A 19,980-nucleotide genomic window follows, 5' to 3' on the forward strand; every position below is an offset into this window, starting at 1 on the left:
CTAAGTAACATTCATATTAATGCATTTACGCCAGGAGAGAAGCTCTAAAATAAGCACATATGGACATGTTCACACAAATTTTTGTGTATGTTCAGCCATTCTTAATTCTTAAGCATTTTTCAAACACATAGACTCAGCCCTTTGAAAGCCACTGGTCACCTGATAAGGGGATCATAAAAAATAAACACTACAGATTATAATGCCTTCAGTACTACTCTAATTCTACAGTCCAGTCCAATCTGGGTCAAGCCTTATGATGAAATATTGCTTCCAAAGCTCAACTTTCACAAACTGGACAAAAAGTACAGACAGAAACCACTTCTTTAATAGGGTTGAAAATGTTTTATATATTTTTTTATTTTATTTCTTTTTTTTCTTTTAATCTCCATTGATTTTTTTTGAAACATAAAACGAGCTGTGCGAAATTTCCCCAACTACCTTTTCAGAGAAGAGACAGAGGGCTGGGGGGGAAATTCAAATAAAAATCAGGTTAGAAAATTGAACCATTTAGTACATTTTGTGAGCCTGAGAACACCCCTGCGGGGCTGAGGGGGAAACCCCGTTAACCACCTCATCTGCACACGGGAGACTCAGGCCTGGAGTCAATCAACACGTCCTTAACTCTGACTGACAAATAAACGCAAACAAATATTTTTCTTCACAAACTTGCGCTTGGCGAGCTCGTTTTCTCGATCGCCGATGCCGCCAAATTGTGTTTGTGGGGGACAAAAAAAAAAAACTCGAATTTAAATAGAGCCAAAAGACAAAACGTTGACTGACAGGTTGCAAACATTTTTTTTGGCCCTGACCCATAATCCCAATCATACCCCCAAAAGAAAGGACACTCCACTAGTTACCCCCACTACACTTTTAACACGCCCCTCCCCCTTTACTGACTGTTCAGAAATACATAAAATAAATCTATATGGCTTATCACACCACATCTAAGAAAGGAAGAAGAAAACTTTATATTATATATGAAAAACAGTTGGTTCAGCTGGTGAGGAGATGAAGTTAGCCGCCTCCTCTCTCCACCCCTATGAGATGCATGGGCTTAATCTTATTTACAGTGCATATTTATAAAGAAAAGGATCTGACCCACAGGGCCAACAGGACTAACAAAAAAAGGCATTAAGCAGGAATCTCATTAAAGTGGCGATTTCTTTTTTGTCCTTGCTGGACTTTTAAAGCAATCATCTCTATTCCAAATTTGTAATAAAAAAAAAAAATGATATTAATCACATGGGGGGGGGGGGTGTTTCTGCTCACTGCTGCTTAATAAATGTGTTTACGAGCCCCTTGCGGATCACCAGATGAATAAAAAATTATTTTCTGAAAACTTTCAGAAAATAAAATTTAAAAAAAAAAAAAATCATTTGAGATGCTTAAACATAGCAATAATAATAATCATAATTCAGTTAAATTGGCAAAACCTAAGGCTCCAGAACTCAATTTTGGGTTTTTTCAGTTTTTTGTCTTGATTTTCTTTCATCATTATAATATGACATGTATATGTCAAGACAGTCACCCTTACAACACCCACACACACACACACACACACACACACACACACACACGCCCAGCCTGATCAAAGGCTGGGGTCTTCTAGAAGCTGCTTATCTTCAGCGGCCTAAAGCTCTTCATGCCTGGAGCTTCTACCACCAGGTGGCGCAATTAGTTCCTCGGGATCACCACCAGGGGGCGCATCTCTGTTCACGATTGCCTTAAGTGAGCAGTGTCCGTGCGGGGGGGCGGGGGGTTCGTCCTCAGAGCACCGTCTCTCTGCAGACGCCGATCAGGCTGTGGGGGCGGTCCGGCTCCCCCCGGGCGCCCCCCTGCGACCCCGCCCGACGCAGAGCAGGCTGCACTTCCTGCCTGGTGAAGGTGCTCAGGTCCCCGCAGCTGCGCAGGTGCAGCATGCCCGGACGCTTCCGCAGGGGCAGCGTCTGCGCAGACAGGGGCAGCATCTGCGCAGACAGGGGCAGCGTCTGCGCAGACAGGGGCAGCGTCTGCGCAGACAGGACCGGCTGCGCGCATTTATGCGCAGGCGGCTGCATCAGCTGCTCTGGAGAGGCCGGCGAGCCAGTGATCACCTGTGCAGACCAACGACACAAAGAGAACAGAGTTACCAGTGCAGAACACCATAGAGTTATATATATGATTAGGGGTGCAATGATACAACTTGATCACAATACAGTACAATATTCATACTCTGATTAATGATACGATGTGATACGATTTCTCTTAATTTGTTAAAATATGTAACAATAATAACAATTAATCACAATACGATGTGATACAACTAGCTGCCTTGTGAATGTGACCAATGTGTTTAACAGGCATTGCATTACAGCGTTAGCATTGTGACGCATTGATGCATGGATGTTCCATTACACCCCTATGGACGCTTAACGTGAACAGGAAGCTTCATAAATTAGAAACCTTTAAAAACAAGAGGCAGAATCAGCCAATCGATCAGTGCGGCAGCGCTAAAAAAGGGCCTCCTCCTCCTCCTCCTCTTCCTCCTCTTCCTCACCTGCTCGATGAAGCTGGCGCTGCGCACGGCCTCGTCCATGTGCTGCTCGTCGGAGCGCAGGACGGTCTTGATGCTGTTCACCAGCTCCTGCACCTCGGGCGTCAGGCTGCAGGGCGACTGCTCCAGGAACTCCGCCACCAGCTGCTTGGTGGCCTGGTAGCTCTGGTAGTCCACCATGGACTGGGGGCGGGGCCGGCGCTGGCCCCTCCCCCTCCGCAGCGTCACCGTCACCGGCCCCGCCTCCGTCTGCGTGGCAGCCTCGCAGCTCAGCACTGGGAGGAAGAGGAGGAGGAGGAAGAGAGAGCGATTGAGGGGTGTGTGTGTGTGTGTGTGTATCTACAGCTGCGCAGGCATGTGCGAGTGGCTGCGCATGCATGTTCGTTACTGCCTGCGTGTGCATGCGCACGCATCTGCTCCTGTCCCCATGGACACCAGGCCTCGGTGACCCCCCCGACACCCCCCCCACCCACCGGCCCGGCGCTCTATATATACACACAGATCATGTGTATGCTGACAGACGGAGGGGGGAGATTTACCGTGGGAGAGCACAGGCGTCAGACGAGCACAGACCACCACCACGCCCACCCCCCCCCCCCCCCCCGGCTCCTCCGCCCTTACCCCAAACACAGGCCTTAGGCCAGTTATCACCAACCCCAAACACCCCAACACTCAACCAACCACACCAACCTCAACCCAACCAACTCTCAAACACCCAACCCTCAAACACCAACCCCCCCAACCCTCAAACACCCAACCCCAAACACTCAAACACCAACCCCCAAACCATCAACCACCAACCAACCCCAACAGGGCTCCTAATTGCTCTGCCTTTTTTCCCCCCCAACAACAGCAGTACCTTTAGCAGCCAGGTCCAGCAGAACCGGGTCACTAATGGACCGGCGGAGCTGCTGTTTCTGGGACCTCCTGCTGGGCGGTACCGGCGCCGTCTGCCCCCGGACCTGAACGGGGGGCGTGGCGGGGTCCTGCGGGGCCCCGTCTGAAACAGAAACGGGACGTTTGAGCTCTGAGCACCTGACAGGAAGACAAACACACACACACACACACACACACACACACACACACACACTCACACAACACACACACACACACACACACACACTCTTACACACACACCCGCCTGAATGAAACGAAGCAAACCGAAACTAAAATGGAGGCTGACGTGGCGGCTACACTCGAGCAGCAGGCTCCACGTTTCACCTGAGAGGCTGCAAACAAAGGCGGTTTTAAATGTCAAATCTCAGGGAAAAAAACTGTAATGCTAGCTTTCCACCCGGGGGTGGGGGGGCAAGTGACGGGTCGACAAGTGGCGTCGGGCCCCTCGCGAGCTGAGCCGACTGATCCTCCGCTCCCGAGCCACACCCCGAACGCTCGGCCGCCCGTCACACCCGCCGAAAATGCAAATCCGTCGCGCGTCTGAGTCTGAGCCTCGCGGCGGCCAGCGCGGGACAGGCAGGAGCGAGTTCTCCCGAGCTCGGATTCCAGATCCCGAAAACTGCCGCCGTACTCGGCCTGAAGCACGTCACGCGAACCGCCGCAGGAGCGAATGTTCCGGAAAAAAAGCCGGTGTACGCCAACGCACAAAATTATAACCTAATGCAGAGCCATCCTGGACAATGGGGTGATAAATAATGTAATATTTCATTAAAAATGTAATAATGTTGTTATTGAACTGCAACGCAACAAGACGGGAACGCTCACAGTCTCATATCAGAACGCTGTTGGTGTGATGTCACAATACCCACCTTCACATAGAGGTCCTGTCTCCGAGCTGTCACTCAAGCCCTCTGCCAGGTCAGTAGCAAGCACCTCCGTCTCCTGAGACGGACAGACAGACAGACAGAAGCACAGACACAGATCGCTTTATGTTAAAGGTGGAGTCACATGACAGGGGCCGCGTCTTTGTCAAAAACACGAAAAGGGCTGCGTTTCATTCTCACACCCGCAGACAATAGCCGCTAACCGGCTAAAACCGAACTGCCGGTGGCCGTTTCTCAGAAGGCTACGGGTGGAGACGGTTACCTGGGCGGAGGCGTCCTCAGGCTGTCCCACGATGGCCTCGTAGGGCGGGGGAGGGTCCAGGGGACAGAACACCTCCACCCCTTTGATTCTGGCACCATATATGTGAGGCAGAGGAATCACGCTGTCACCAAACATCCTGCCAAATTAAGACCCAGAGCTCAAGATATCTACAGGGGGTTGTTCACCAAACATCCTGCCAAATGAAGACCCAGAGCTCAAGGTATCTACAGGGGCTCCAACAAACATGCTGCCAAATGAAGACCCAGAGTTCAAGATATCTACCGGGGATTGACCAAACATCCCGCCAGACAAAGACCCAGACCTCAAGATATCTACGGAGGTTACACCAAACACCCTTCCAAATTCACCCAATCATGTAAAACAAAGACTCTAGGTGAATCTTTGTTAACCCACACATTAAAACACTGATCCAAGTACAGGGTTTGGGCAACATCTACTGAGAGGTTTCCAGCACATATTGGCTTATTAAAAACACACCATTGCTGATTGCTTGTAACTTCACTTGCTGCTTTATCAATGGCTAAATCAAGGATAAGCCTTAGAGTGCCTATAGGAGAGGAAGCCGGCCTAGGCACAGAATCTTCTACCAAGTTACCATGGGGGGGGGGCAGCCACAGGGACGTGGATGCTATCCCTTTACAGCACGACCCCCAAATTTAACGTCTCATTGCTTGCGTGCCTTCAAGCAGAGGGGCCCCCCAGTGCTCATGGGTAACCCAGGCGCTCCATCCTGTGCCTTGAGGGCCAGGAACAGGATCCAGGATCGCAACCTCTCTCCCCGCAACGTCGCAAAGGTCAAAAGTCACACTGAAGGCCAACGCGGTGTGACTGAAACACCTGAGACACCCGGGGGGGGGGGGGCAGGGTTTACCCGCGACAGACTCTCCTTACTGTAAATGTAAGTTACTGTACGCTCCACCTTTCTCCCACTTCTTCATGAAGGAGAACCTATCAGGATGTTAGGATCCCATAACTGAGGACCAGTTTTGAGGAAGTATGTGTTGGTACATATGGGGAATTTGAGGGGTACAGGGGCACACACAAGCAGGTGGAGGAGTACCTGTGTGGTAGTTTAAGGGTGCAGGTGTAAGAGAGAGAAGGAGAGTGTCTGCATGTGTTGGAAATTTGAGGGGTACAGGGGTACCTGCGGGCCAGGCGAGGGGTGTAAGAGTAGAAGGTGGAGAAGTAGGAGGGGGGAGGGGCTGGAGGGACAAACTCGTCTGGATCAGGTATGTGGGCCGGCTCCTCCCCTTCCTCTGCGATGGGGCGGGGCTCTTCCTGTAAAAAAATAAAAAAAAAAGGTAAAAATGTTAAAACACAAAAACATATATCTTCTCTCTCAAACTGAGGAGTCATACTTTTCACAGTACATTAATATGAAGCAATCACAGAAGTGAACACACAAGATGAATTTAAACTGAAGGCTATGACAGAAAATTGTTTAACATCTCAAGACTTTCTAGACTGCATTCAAGCAGTCATTTACACTTATTTAAGCTTCACTCAATCACTCACAACAAGTCCATAGGATTACAGGATGCAAGACAACAAGATAACAAGACAGTTGTGGATTCAGCCCTCAGCCGGTTCAGTGGCTTAAGGACTGACGGGATTGGAGGAGGTGTCAGGGTTCTGGTTTCTGATTGGTTCTTACTGTGCACGGTCGCCGCGCCGCGAAGATCTGCAGGTACCTCAACACAGCGGCCACCAGACAGACGGCCGTGGTCAAAGCGTTCAGGGCACACAGTGCAAACAGAACCTTCTGGAAAAACAACACAGAAAGGGATTGGTTGGCACTTTCTTGCAAGGCTGTGATTGGTGCAGGCAGAGCTTCTGTACTGTACTGCAATGCTGTGATTGGTCCATGCAGACTGGCAGATGAACGCATGACAGAAATGTGTAATATGTGAAAGTTTTTGTTCCATACACCACTAAAAGGGTGTGGTGACATTTATTATCACATAAAACCATTAACTTAATATAATGCAACTATTTGGATGGCTTTGTCAAAACATGTAGAGATTCTCCTTTTCTGAGACAGGCAGAACAACTAGACGAAGGCACAATCAGGCCATCAAAAATGGGGGTAAAAGGACTGAAAACACACTCACACACACACGTGCACACCTACGCACACGCACGCGCACACACACCTTGAGCAGGACCCTCATGGTGTTGCAGGAGTTTCCAGGGTAGAGCTTGAGCAGCTTCTCCTCAGGGCACTTGCTGTTGGGGCTGTCGGCACAGCAGTGACAGACGTCCCCGATTTCGCTCTGCAACAGAAAAACACACAAACACCCCACACCATTCAGTTACTCTCTGTCCTTATCCACATCAACAAAACACACAAACACCCAACACCATTCAGTTACTCTCTGTCCTTATCCACATCAACAAAACACACAAACACCCACACCATTCAGTTACTCTCTGTCCTTATCCACATCAACAAAACACACAAACACCCCACACCATTCAGTTACTCTCTGTCCCTTAACCCACATCAACACAAAACACACAAACACCCCACACCATTCAGTTACTCTCTGTCCTTATCCACATCAACAAAACACACAAACACCCCACACCATTCAGTTACTCTCTGTCCTTATCCACATCAACAAAACACACAAACACCCCACACCATTCAGTTACTCTCTGTCCTTATCCACATCAACAAAACACACAAACACCCCACACCATTCAGTTACTCTCTGTCCTTACCCACATCAACAAAACACACAAACACCCCACACCATTCAGTTACTCTCTGTCCTTATCCACATCAACAAAACACACAAACACCCAACACCATTCAGTTACTCTCTGTCCTTATCCACATCAACAAAACACACAAACACCCCACACCATTCAGTTACTCTCTGTCCTTATCCACATTAACAAAACACACACCATTCAGTTACTCTCTGTCCTTATCCACATCAACAAAACACACAAACAGCCAACACCATTCAGTTACTCTCTGTCCTTATCCACATCAACAAAACACACAAACACCCCACACCATTCAGTTACTCTCTGTCCTTATCCACATCAACAAAACACACAAACACCCAACACCATTCAGTTACTCTCTGTCCTTATCCACATCTAGAAAACACACAAACATCCCACACCATTCAGTTACTCTCTGTCCTTATCCACATCAACAAAACACACAAACATCCCACACCATTCAGTTACTCTCTGTCCTTATCCACATCAACAAAACACACAAACACCCCACACCATTCAGTTACTCTCTGTCCTTATCCACATCAACAAAACACACAAACACCCCACACCATTCAGTTAACATCCACATCTAGAAAACACACAGAAATACGGCAGATCATTCAGTCCCTCACAGTCATTCAGTCACTCATAATCATTCAGTCACTCACAGTCATTCAGTTTATCACAAGAACAGACATTTCCTGTCTGCCATTGCACCCTCGTTTAATTGGCATCAGATCCCCTGCTAGAGCATTACCCCCCCCCCCCCCACCCCCACCGTGTGGTAATTGCTTGGCGGAAAACAGACGTGCAGAAATGTCAAGAATGTTAAGATTATAAATAACCTCCCTCCTTATCACACCCTTGGGAAGGGAGGATTCTATCTGAACCTGGCAACCTGCAAGTTCTCAGGCCAACCCTGCCTGCTGCCTCTCTCTCTCACTCTCACACACACACACACACACGCTCGCTCTCTCTCTCTCTTTCACACACACACACACACACGCGCACGCACACGCACACCTCAATCCCTTTTCGCAAGCTTGTATAACCTTGCCCCCACCAGGGGGTGAGAGGGGGGGGAATTTCCCCCGTCACTGCACAGCCATGAAGGCCCATTACTCACTCTGGGGAAAGAGAGACCAGCGCCAAAACCAGGCACAGCGGGGTTGCCATAAAGCGCTCGACGGCCAGCCAACCCCCTGCTCCCCAGCACTCACTCTGGCATCCCAGAACAGGAACACACGTTCCCACAGGTCGGCCTCCAAACCCGACGATCCCAGCACCTTAAACGGTGCACTTCAATTTTCTAATTTTTCTGGTTTTTGTTTTTGCTTAAATCCTTACGTGCCACAGTTCGACTCAATTGTTAAAACGTCAAGCAGCCAGAAGAAGGATGAAATCACCAGGATTTCATCAGAAATCTGTTTGTCTCCATGGATGTGTGGCTCTTTGTCTCTTTTGCAGGGCATGGCGCGTGCTCTCTGGAGCTGAAGGCAGGGTGTGTGTGTGTGTGTGTGTGTGTGTGTGTGTGCGCAGATGTGCGAGGAACATCATGACCTTTCCAAAATGATGAATTATTTTCCGCTGATTAAGACCAGCAGGACAGAGTCCTGGAAAAAAACAGGTCTGAGCCAAAACAAAACCTCTGTGCGCGCATGTGCACATAAGAGTGTGTGTGCGCGTGTGTGCATGTGTGTGCGTGTGCGTACAGGCCTGAGAGAGATCCAGAGCTATTGTTTTTTTGAGGATTGTCTCTGTAGGGAGGGATTGTGGCACGGTGGCAGTCTGGTAAAAATAGAACAATCTGGAATCCTGTCCTCCGTCAGCAGGGTTCACTTCCTGTTTGCTGGAGCTTGGCGCCCTGCAGACGGGCACAATCACAGACAGACTGCGCCCCCCCTCCCCCCCCCGCTTACAGACACCTGTCACTGGGTGGAGGGGTGGAAAGGGGGGGCAGGGAAATCAGATTTTCCGCCGCTATCCTGGGTCATTCTAAAGGCACTTCCCATGGCACTTCCTGTCCAGAGCACAGGCCCTCACCGAGGAATTTCACACATTCTCTCCAGCCATGGCCAACATAACTTAACCACACACACACACACACACACATACACATACACACACACACACTCACTTCCACACTCACACACACACCAAGACTCTGGACCCTGGAGAACCATGGGGTCAACTAGAGTCCCCAACTCTGGACCCAGGAGAGTCATGGGGTCTATAAGAGCCCCCAACTCTGGACCCTGGAGATCCATGGGGCCTACAACAGTCCCCAAGCCTGGACCCTGAGTGAATGAATAATATCTATGTACAAACCAGCTCTGTAACAGATGGAAATATAAAGACACAGGCTCAGCGATAGACTGCAAGGCTGAAAGGTCAAAGGGCACTTTGGGAAGGTCAGAGGAAGTGTGTTGTTAGGCTGCACTGTGGTGGTTTCCAGACTTTTTGGCAGGGGGCGGTGGCGTTTTCCTGTTTTTGGTAAGGTGCAGGATTCAGAATGTTGATACAGTGCACTGCCATGGGTTTGGGGTGTGTTTGTTTTGCTAGGGGTGCAGAGGCGTCCTCCTCTTACCAGCTGGCAGTAGGACATGTTGGCCACCAGCTGAGCACCTTGGCAGCACAGGATGAACCCGGCCAGGTTGAGCAGGACACAGACCACCGACAACAGGACGAACAGATTCACCTGCAAAAGAGAGAGGGGGGGGGTTAGGCCAAGTTGAGCAGGACACAGACCACCGACAACAGAATGAACAGATTTGCTGCGAGAGAGGGAGAGAGAGAGGGAGGAAGTTGGTACAGCTGAAAACCGAGAGAGAAAGAGAGAGAGAGACCTAGAGAGTGAGGAAGGGGAAAAGGAAAGCTGGAAATGGAAAAAGAAAGGAGGATAGGGGCACCTGGATAGACGGAGAGAAAAAAGGATAGGCACAGCTAGACAAAGAGAATAATAACGAGAGAGGAAAAGTTAGAGGAGTACATAAAGACAGGATGTTTGTGTGTTCATCGCATGTTAATGTACTGGCTTTCAATGCTTTGGCAACAGATCTAGTTTCTTGTGCCAGTAAAGCTCTATATTTAAATGGATGAGTGAGCATGTGAGTGAGCATGTGGGGGTTGACTCAACACTGACTAACATGATACTGTCACACTTCTGTACGCTCCCACACTCCTATATAGCCTACATCCACACTGCTGTATACTCCTGTACTCTCACACTCCTATATACATCCACATTGCTGTATACTCCTGTATACCCTCACACTCCTGCATACTCCCACACTTCTGTATACTCCTGCATATCCCCACACTTCTGTAAACTCCTGCATACTTCCACACTTCTGTATACTACTGTAGAATGTTACACTCCTGTATACTCTCACACTGCTCTATACTCCAGTATACCTACACCTCTTTATCTTTGGCAGTTGGTGCATTGAGTCTCTGTTCCTCCCCTCAGTCCTCAGGAGAATCCAGAACTCCACTTCATTTCACACTAAACAGACTTCTAGTGTCAGGAATCATCCCTCGATGATGCGAAAAGTTAATACACCTCTCACTCTCAATCTCACTCTGTCCGTCTCCTACGCACAAACACACACAACATTCCTGGTATCTATTTATCCAAATTCACAGTGCAGGTCTGCCTCCCTAGACGCCCCCCCTCCCCCCACCCCCCCAGACTCTATCTTTAAAGTGTCCATTCATCATGTGTGCCTGAAGCCACAGAAACGCCAGGGATAAATCCGGCTCCAGTCGGCTCTCTCACTCTCACTGTGTGTGTGTGTGTGTGTGTGTGTGTGTGTGTGTGTGTGTGTGCACGCGCGTGTGTGGGGGCACGTGAATGAACTGTTCACAAAAAAAGACAGTATATCCATGCTGCCAAAGCTTCTACTGTATTTAACGTCTCTCTCTCTCTCTCTCTCTCTCTCTCTGTCCCCAACCCCCCTGACCCGGGAACTTGGTCCGTTGAACTAACAAGAGGAAGTTCACAGGTTTAGGTGTAGAATACAACACACACAGCCCACTGTGAAAAATCAATGAAGCTATTAACTGCCAATCACAAATAACCTCTGTATAGTCCAGTGTGTGTGTATATATGTGTGTGTGCGTGTGTGAGTGTGTGCGTGACAGAGAGAGAGAGAGTGAGCATGAAAATGTATTTATAAATGTAAACCACCTACCAAAAGTAGCATGGGTCTCCGCCATGTTGTAAGACCAATGATTCCAGAGAGGATAACCTGTAAAAACAGCATTGTTAGAGGCACATATACATACACTCAGACACACACACACACGCACACACACACATTCGCACGCACGCGCACACACACACACACACATTCGCACGCACGCGCACACACACACACACACACATTCGCACGCACGCACACACACACAGAACAGGGCAGATACAGCCCCCGCACAAACAGGGGATTTACAGTCCCATTACCCCGGTCACTGCACCGGCACAATGACAAAAAGGGATAAGTGCAATCTAAGAGACAAAAGCGGAAATCCCCCGCCGCCCGCCGGGGAGGGAACGCCGCTGCCTTTTCCGCCGGGCGCAGCGCAAACCGCTTAATCCCGCCTCTTTGTTGCCGTGAAACGCGCTGGCGTATCTGACATTTCTCAGATACCGCACCCCTGCGCACAGAAAGCTGTCAAACACAGCTATGGCACAGGCAAGCTGATAAGAGCACCCCCACCGCCGCTGCCATCACCACCATCACCGCCACTCCCACCATCATCACTACCATCACCACCATCACCGCTACCACCGTCATCACTGCCACTCCCACCACCACCCCCTCCACCACCACCATCACCGCCACCCCCACCATCACCCCCACCGCCGCTGACATCACCGCCACCCCCACCATCACCCTCTCCACCACCACCATCACCGCCACCACCACCACCACCCCCTCCCCACCACCATCACCGCCACTCCCACCACCACCCCCTCCACCACCACCATCACCGCTGACATCACCACCACCACCCTCTCCACCACCACCATCACCGCCACTCCCACCACTACCCCCTCCACCACCACCATCACCGCTGACATCACCACCACCACCACCACCAACACCGCCACTCCCACCACCACCCTCCAACATCACGCCATCACCACCACCACCCCACCACCCGCCACTCCACCACCCGCTGCAACACCTCCTCACGACCTCCGCCACGTGCGATCACAAACATGCGCGCGTGACAGACAGATCACGCAATGGTCGCCGATGCGTTAACAAGGAGGCGACTGTGGAATAGAACAGACAAGAGGGAGAGACAGAGGAGGGAGAGATGGAGATAACAGACAGAGAGGGAGAGACAGAGTGAAAGAGAGAGATGGACAGTGAGGAAAGGAGAGGGAGAGAGGGAGGGAGAGAAGCAAGGGAGATAAGGAGACTGAGTGAGAGAAGAGAGGAGTAATTGCAAGGAGGAGAGCCGGTGGAGGTAAGAGAAGGAGAATGCCTGTACAGACTCCTCCTCTCTCATGTCCTCAACTCCCCGTGCTTCTGGTCTGTTTCTCTGTTGCTCAGTATCCCGCTGTGGCTGCGGTGTCTGCAAACACGGCTTGATGAGAGGACCATCAATCCCCCGGGCCGGTTAAGCAAGGCCTGCTATCAAGCCCTGAGTCCACCCCTCTCTCTCTCTGTCCACAGGAAACACCCACCCAAAAACATGCACTGAGAAAATAAAATAAAAATATCATGAGGACAGCCCTCAAGGGATCAACCAATAACGTATGCTTCTTCAACTTCTTCAGAGTAACGTCTATGAGGATCTTACTCGCTATTTTCAGAATGCAATGCCAGAAATGCACTGGGACAGAACACACTACTCTAGACGGCTTGGGGTAATCTTTTCTCAGCAGCTTCATGACAAATATGTCAAATACTTTACACAGCTGGATATCAAGACTCAGGAAACGATGGATAAGTACCGTGCTCTGGGGCACGAGCAGTAGTCCAAGCAGTACTGAAATTTAGAAACTGCAGCTTTATGTCTTTATATCTAGATCCCAAATGGCTCCTTTCCAAGATGGTCATAAACTCCCTGTGTAGTTTTCCTACCTGTAATTTACTTACTCCATCTGCGTATGAATATTAAACTAATGAAGATGAAATTGCCAGTAGGGGGAAAAAATTGTGCCAGGCTGAGAGTTTTAGTGGCAAACGGCGCACCCAATAACGCGTTCCAAAATTTAACAGCCCCGGGGGCGTTCCCAGGCCAGGCCAGGGCTGCCCAATCCTGTTCCTGGAGATCTACTATCCATGCCACAATTCCCATAGAAAAGACTATTTTCTTCACTGGTAGACAGATTGACCGATTGCTTGGTAGGCCCACTGATTGACTGATCAAATAGAACGGAATAGTGGCATCATAAATGATCAACACCTGTTCACATGAAAGTAAACAACCAATCAACCGACTCATCTGTCAGGTGGCTGACCAGTTGACTGATCAACTGGCAAACTTTGGGACTCATACTGGAATAAAGAATGCTGAAAGTGAGGTCACCAGGTCACATGACAGCAAGGACCTGTCGTTCGAATTGAAGGACAGCGTGAACGGTAATGAACCACCAACACTGCATTCGGTTAAATTTGTGAAAGCACTAGAATGTATGTTTTCAATTATCCCGAATGGCTATGAAAACATCTGGAAGGAAAAACCAGCTTGAACGGGAGGAGAGTCCAGGCTGCAGTGATTTACAGTTTGAGTAAAGGGGGAGGAAATGCAAGCCAAAAAGCCAGAACCTCAGGCCTGTATTCAAACAGCACTTTCCACACACTTCTGACTGCAGTGCACTCATTGGGCGGAATGCAATCAACTCTGGTCCTTAACTTTTAAACACAAGCAAACGTCAGATTCTGCACAAACTCGGCATGGCGAGTTAACGATTGCTAAAATATGTTTGTGAAAGGAGAGGGGGGAAGAAAAAAAACGTTCTTTTAATTGTTAGTCAAAGTTAAGGCCAAATGTTGACTGGATCCCTGCCTCTGTTTAGCTGCACTAAAGCAGACCTCCAGAGGAAACAATGCTGATGGAAAAGCACAGAGAAAAGCCAGAGAAAAACAAAGCTGCCAGCCGGAACGGCAGGAACAGAGCGTTTCAGGGGTTTTTTTTTGTTTCTTTGTTTTTTTTTTTTTAAACATACAGGGCGCATGATAATTTGTCAGAGTAAAAGAACTACAATAATGCAACAGTGGCAACTGCTTTGAAAGGGTTGATTTACAAGGCATAGCTTCAAATATTCTCTTGCTTATGTTACTTTATATAAACAGATTTAGTCAAGTGCCTACTTCTGGATATCAAACTTGGGTCTCTTCGCAGATTCAGTTTGGCAAGTTTGGTGGTCACTCAAACCAACTCCCTTAGTTTGTCAAGAAAATGTGTAACGCTTGCATCTCAAAGTTAAGGACTAATGTTGATTGAATACTGTCTCTTTACCTAATTGGGTGCTCGTTTTTGTTACACCGAAAATGAGCAAACACTGTACCTCTTAGGAGTTTGTTTTGGCACTTAAGTGCCAAATTTAAGCAAATGGTTGAAGGACGTCACACTCCCCGTTTCCAAGGCCTAATTTGGCTCCTGATGAAAACGAAAAGGAAACCACACAAAAAAAACTGCAGACACTGCAACTCCCTTTTATCATTTTCCTTCCAATGGTCTTCCATCATCATTTTTATCAAGGTTAACAATAAACTGAAACATTTTAGGACTGTTTCGATTCTTGTGAATGTTATCTTCAAGCTGCATTCCTACTTGGAGTGAGGTTGTGATCGAAGGAACATACAAAAACAAGTTTAAAAAGCTAACGTTTACAAAGCCATTAATGCATCTTAATGTACTGTCTGTCCTCGTGCGTGGCCCTGGCGAGCCCAAAAGTCAACAAGAAATCCAGCCAGGCCCAACCACTCATGATAAATTACAGCTGTTGTACCAGAAACGAGAGCACCTCGTCCAGGACTGCGCTGAGGACAAATACTTTAATGCATTTGCTCCGATCCTGCCAAGATAAAAACATGTCCGCAGTTACGCATTTCTGTGTGCTGTTTGTTACTTGGTATTTGGAGTTCCTCCAAAGTAATCATGCACATGCATTTGTATCTAAACACATCTGCACGATTAATAGGGTTTAATTTGCAAATATCACCAGATATAAATATGAGTATTTTACAAATTATTCAAGAAACTTCGAAGAGTAAACTCGTATTGTATGTTAAGACACTAGAATATTCGTACATGTAAAAGTTTAGGGAAAATTTGATTAGGCCATCCTCGTTACAAAACCCCTTTGCAATAGTTCCATTTTCTTATTGCTGCAGATCGCACAGGACTACATTTCCGCCGGGACAGACACTGTTAAATATAACTTTAGGAAACTCGTACTGACAGTCTGTCGTAATGGCTGGATTTATTCACTGAAACACGACCATGCATGTTTCCAAATACTGAACACCCACAGTTATTGACTTAGCCTAATGTCTAGATCTGAGCTAGATAACGAAAGGCTGTGTGGTATCACGGTGAACACGGACGTTTTCTAAACCTTATCTTTGATTAACCGTTTTTCTCTAGCGGTTTTAATAAGTTAGGCCTTGCTAACTATACCGTTCTACCTGTTGATGTTCACAATATACACTGCCTCTTTGTTGTTAGCGAGATATCTAGTTAGGCAGTTGGCTAACGGTACATTGTTTCAATCGCAAATGGTTGAAACGCCAATTTACGTCAATGCTAAACATAAAAATCACAAAGCTAGAGCTAACATTAACAAATATACTTGCTTCTCTTTGCAGTATCTACAATATATTAATTAAGGAAATCAATTAGGCTAAGCGTGGTTAGCTAGTTAGCTAGCACTCAGGCTGATCGTCAGACAGCATGGAGGGATTTAGACGAATGATCGCCAGAAAACCATACGGGATAGAATAAATAAATGGAGCATTACATATTATCGGATTTCTCTGTATAGTGGTGACAGAACTGAAGTGTACTTACTGAAGACCCAGCCCAAAACGGACACGAATTCCGAATGGGAGGCGAGCTGCTAAGTGACAAAGCCCCGAAAGAGAGCGCCACCATGGAACAACCGAGAACCAGCTGCAGCAATCCGAGAGACAGCAGCGGGCGGCCGGGCAGCAGCGCTGGGAACAACTGCGACTGAGATCCAGGCATGCGAGAAGCGCCGGTAGAGATGCAGCGAGGACGGCTTCTGTATGCCGGGTCAGCCAAATGTGAGGCCAGCGAAACCCCCGCGACTGGACAGCAAGATCCAGGAAGAACTACTGGGAGAGACATCGGAGAGGCGCACGCCGCAAAATAACATAGAAGAAAAAACAAACGCGGATCCGCGGCCGAAGGCGCTCCTTCATTTTAATTCCTCTTTTTCGGCGTTATTTCTGTTTTTTTTATTATTTATAATTTAAATGAACCGAGTCCCCGTCCTTGTTTTTGGTATCAATCCCATTATTTTCCTTCATGTCTCTGAAGTGGCTGAGTTTGAGTTTTAAATCTGTTGAAGTTTTGATTCATTATTTTCTCTCCCCTTGGAATCCTATGGTTTTCTCCTTCTGTTAGAATGGATTTATTCTGGATACTTCTGTACCGAGTGTTGGTTCATTTACAACATTTTGGGTCAACAAAAAAGAAACTTTCAAAGGTTGTGGGATCTGCCGCATTATGGAAATCGCCTGGTAAATGGCCCGCTTTTATGAGCGCTTAGCCTAGGCTACAGGTGTCTCTTTATTTTCAGAGCATGTTAGGATAGGTTAGTGTCTGCCAGGATACTTCACCGAGGCGGTTTACCGATCTGCAAATCGTGTCAACATAAAACGGAACTCTTTTAAATCTGAGCATGTTGTTTTGTGTTCTTCATTTTTATTTTAAATACGATACGTTTAATTGGGGGAATAACATGGACACAATTATTTAATAGACAAAAGACCAATCGGCTTTGCTCCATCTTCATAAAAGGGACCATACAGAAAAATTAAACTTTGTTGAAAGCACTATGTAAGTAGTTTGAATGGTCAAGGATGAAATTTAATGCGTCTTTAATTATTTTGAAAAATAAAAATGGAGTGTATTAAGCTACTGAAACCTGCACCGGTTGGTCTATACTCAGAGCTAACCCAACTCAGTCCTGGGGCCGCCACCCTGGTCTGTACTGGTTTTTGCTACTCTTGTTCAATTAATTTAACCATTTTTTCAAAAAAACATTTACCCCGTATTATAACACAGTGCACGTTTGGCTTGTTCCCAATAACTGTGGCAAATGATTTGGTTTGAGCAAGGGTCCACAACTTCACAGATTCCACCTACCAGCCTAATTTCTAAATTTCAATATAGACTATATTCATTTTTACATGGAAACTGAAAGCATTAGCTAATCTGTTTTAAAAGCATGGTGTGTGGATACGGGACATTAATTAATGACACACACAACTATTTCTCACGTAATGCAACTTTAAGAGAGTAACCCATCATTCAACAGACATTAAACGTGTCTACTTTTTACTAACTAACTTTACTAACTAACTTTTTACTAACCTTTTTTTTTTTACTAACTTTTTTACATTGTCTGTTAACAATTAGCAAAGACGCGTTTACAGAAAACGAGGGATGGGAAAACTCAGACTAAAACCAAAGAAATCCAACAAGTGAGGTTAAAAAAAAGCTCCCCCTGTGGGAAGAAATCTCAAGAGGAACCAAAACGATAGAGGAGAGCCCGGTCGGCCCCGATGCGAGCTGAGCACGAAATTCTAAAATCCTCTCCGCCAGGCTAGCATGCAATCTACATTTCTTAAAAATAAAATTACTACTTTTGACGGAGAAGATGTAGCAAAACACATACACTCGGAATATATTTCAGGGAGCCATGTGGGAGTGCAGGGGGAGAGAAACGTGATAATTTGCCAACTTACGTTTAGAGTTGGGTCGGATTGGGTAAACCTATTCCAAACAATTGCTTATTAGCTTCTTTGTGGACCTTCCTCATGTGAATAAATTCGTCGTAGCACACAAGAATCCGCAACACAGAAGTATTCGGAGACCAATTCCTCGTATAGTTAAAATGGACAACAGAAATTAAGAGAATTTATTTTTATTTTCGAAAGAACCCGTTGAAGAAACAGCAAAGCGCGCCTTCAATTCGAGTTACAACCGGAAATGACGACACGTTGTAGTTTCATTTCCAAGACCCGTCTGGCAATGTTTAGAAAGTAAACCACCAAAAACAGGGTCTCCAGCACAGTTTGGGAGCCTTTGGCCATATATAAAAATATATAATAACAATCCGTACAGTACGTTATAATAATAACAACAATAATAATAATTATTATTATTATAGGAAAATCCGTGAAAGAATATTTGTAGGCTACAGTATAAGCCCTGGGTGCTAGCCCCCTAATAGAATAAAAAGTTTAATACAGGGGCTGCTGCTTGTTTGCTTTTGCAATGCTTCATGGAACATTCATTTCAGAGCTGGAATTCAGTGAATTTCAACAGAGCTGAAACAGGACAAAAGCAAATGCATTCATTCCACTGAGAACATCACCCTTCACACTAAGGACACTCAGTTTCACCATGTAAACAGACAAATTATGAACAGATAGAAAATGTATTTTTGCAGAACGAGATGCAACATCTTGCATTTATATCAGTTTAAAGGTCAGGACTTATTTTCCTGTTTTTACTTTAATGACAGCTTTTCAGTTTTCAGAACAGTTAATTGAAGGTTTTCTTTCTTAATCATATTAATGTGTTTCAATGGGCCAGTCATCTCTTAATATGACCTGCTAATTGTGGGGGAAGGGGGTTATATTTGTAAAAGAAAACTCAAGCCTTCATACCGTATGTAAGCACTTTACAAGGTCTGTGGTCACATTTTACAACCTTTTCCCCCCTCTGGTAGAATTTATATCCAGATACCTCATGTTAATCCGTATACTAAATTAGTCGGCACTGGCCACAATGCAAACTCCTAAGCCCTTGGCACAGTGCCCGCCGCTGACGCCCGTGGGCATCCATTTCCTCGATCGCAGCACAGGAGGGATATTCGAGGCACATTTTTAAAATCCTTATTTATCCAGGTCAACGAGAACTCAATTCTCTTTTAGCCACGACCCGGGGAATCAATCTGGTAGGGAATGCAAGAGATTGTGTGACCAGAAAGATCTGTGTGGGGGGGGGGGGGGGTTATGTGGGAGAGATTTACAGCCCTCCTGCAATTTTGGGACTCAAAAGTAGGCAAAATTGAATCAGGAAATTAATGGAAATTCTTTTAATTCTTAAAAAAAAAAAATCCTCATAGAACATTATGCACATTTTCAATTTGCAGATTGAATTTACAGTTCATTTCCTGAATTGAGTAAACTGAAATGGAATTTATCACACCACCCTGAATTCCCCATCGGCTTTGTCTCCAGTTTTAAGTATGTTTTAAACACATTTATTTGGATTAAAACGGAATGGGAAAATGGAAAACACTAATGTAGTCACTGGTATGGCCCGTATGCACTGTGGCTCAAAGCCTACCCAGCGTATGGAATTCTGCAGCAGGAATATGACACCACAAGAAAATCAATCAATTCACACTGGGTGGAGGGAGGTGG

General features: G+C 46.8%; 1 protein-coding gene across 2 annotated transcripts; it reads right to left on the minus strand.

Moving 5' to 3' along the window:
* Positions 1-319: 319 nt before the first annotated feature.
* On the minus strand, positions 320-18,486 carry fam189a2 (family with sequence similarity 189 member A2). Of its 2 annotated transcripts, none has more exons than XM_064296885.1 (11): positions 18,292-18,486; positions 11,527-11,583; positions 9,921-10,031; positions 6,751-6,870; positions 6,252-6,359; positions 5,742-5,875; positions 4,577-4,712; positions 4,300-4,372; positions 3,393-3,533; positions 2,537-2,808; positions 320-2,093 (listed from the first exon to the last, which is right to left on the minus strand). In XM_064296885.1, exons 2-11 carry the CDS (start codon positions 11,536-11,538, stop codon positions 1,767-1,769), a joined length of 1,434 nt encoding a protein of 477 aa, XP_064152955.1. In that variant the 5' UTR covers positions 11,539-11,583; positions 18,292-18,486; the 3' UTR covers positions 320-1,766. The 2 variants fall into 2 exon arrangements, with proteins under 2 accessions (XP_064152955.1, XP_064152954.1); XM_064296884.1 differs by lacking the exon at positions 18,292-18,486 and adding an exon at positions 16,367-16,862.
* Positions 18,487-19,980: the final 1,494 nt, after the last annotated feature.

Source organism: Anguilla rostrata, chromosome 10, assembly GCF_018555375.3.
Source record: "Anguilla rostrata isolate EN2019 chromosome 10, ASM1855537v3, whole genome shotgun sequence".
NCBI classification, from domain to species: Eukaryota; Metazoa; Chordata; class Actinopteri; order Anguilliformes; family Anguillidae; genus Anguilla; species Anguilla rostrata.

Coding starts and splice junctions, on each gene's coding strand:
- fam189a2 (XM_064296884.1), bottom strand. CDS start 16,666: ATGTCTCTCCCAGTAGTTCTTCCTGGATCTTGCTGTCCAGTCGCGGGG. Junction 6,871..9,920: donor ACATGTCCTACTGCCAGCTG/GTAAGAGGAGGA, acceptor TTTCTGTTGCAG/AGCGAAATCGGGGACGTCTG. Junction 2,094..2,536: donor GCGCCAGCTTCATCGAGCAG/GTGAGGAAGAGG, acceptor TGGTCTGCACAG/GTGATCACTGGCTCGCCGGC.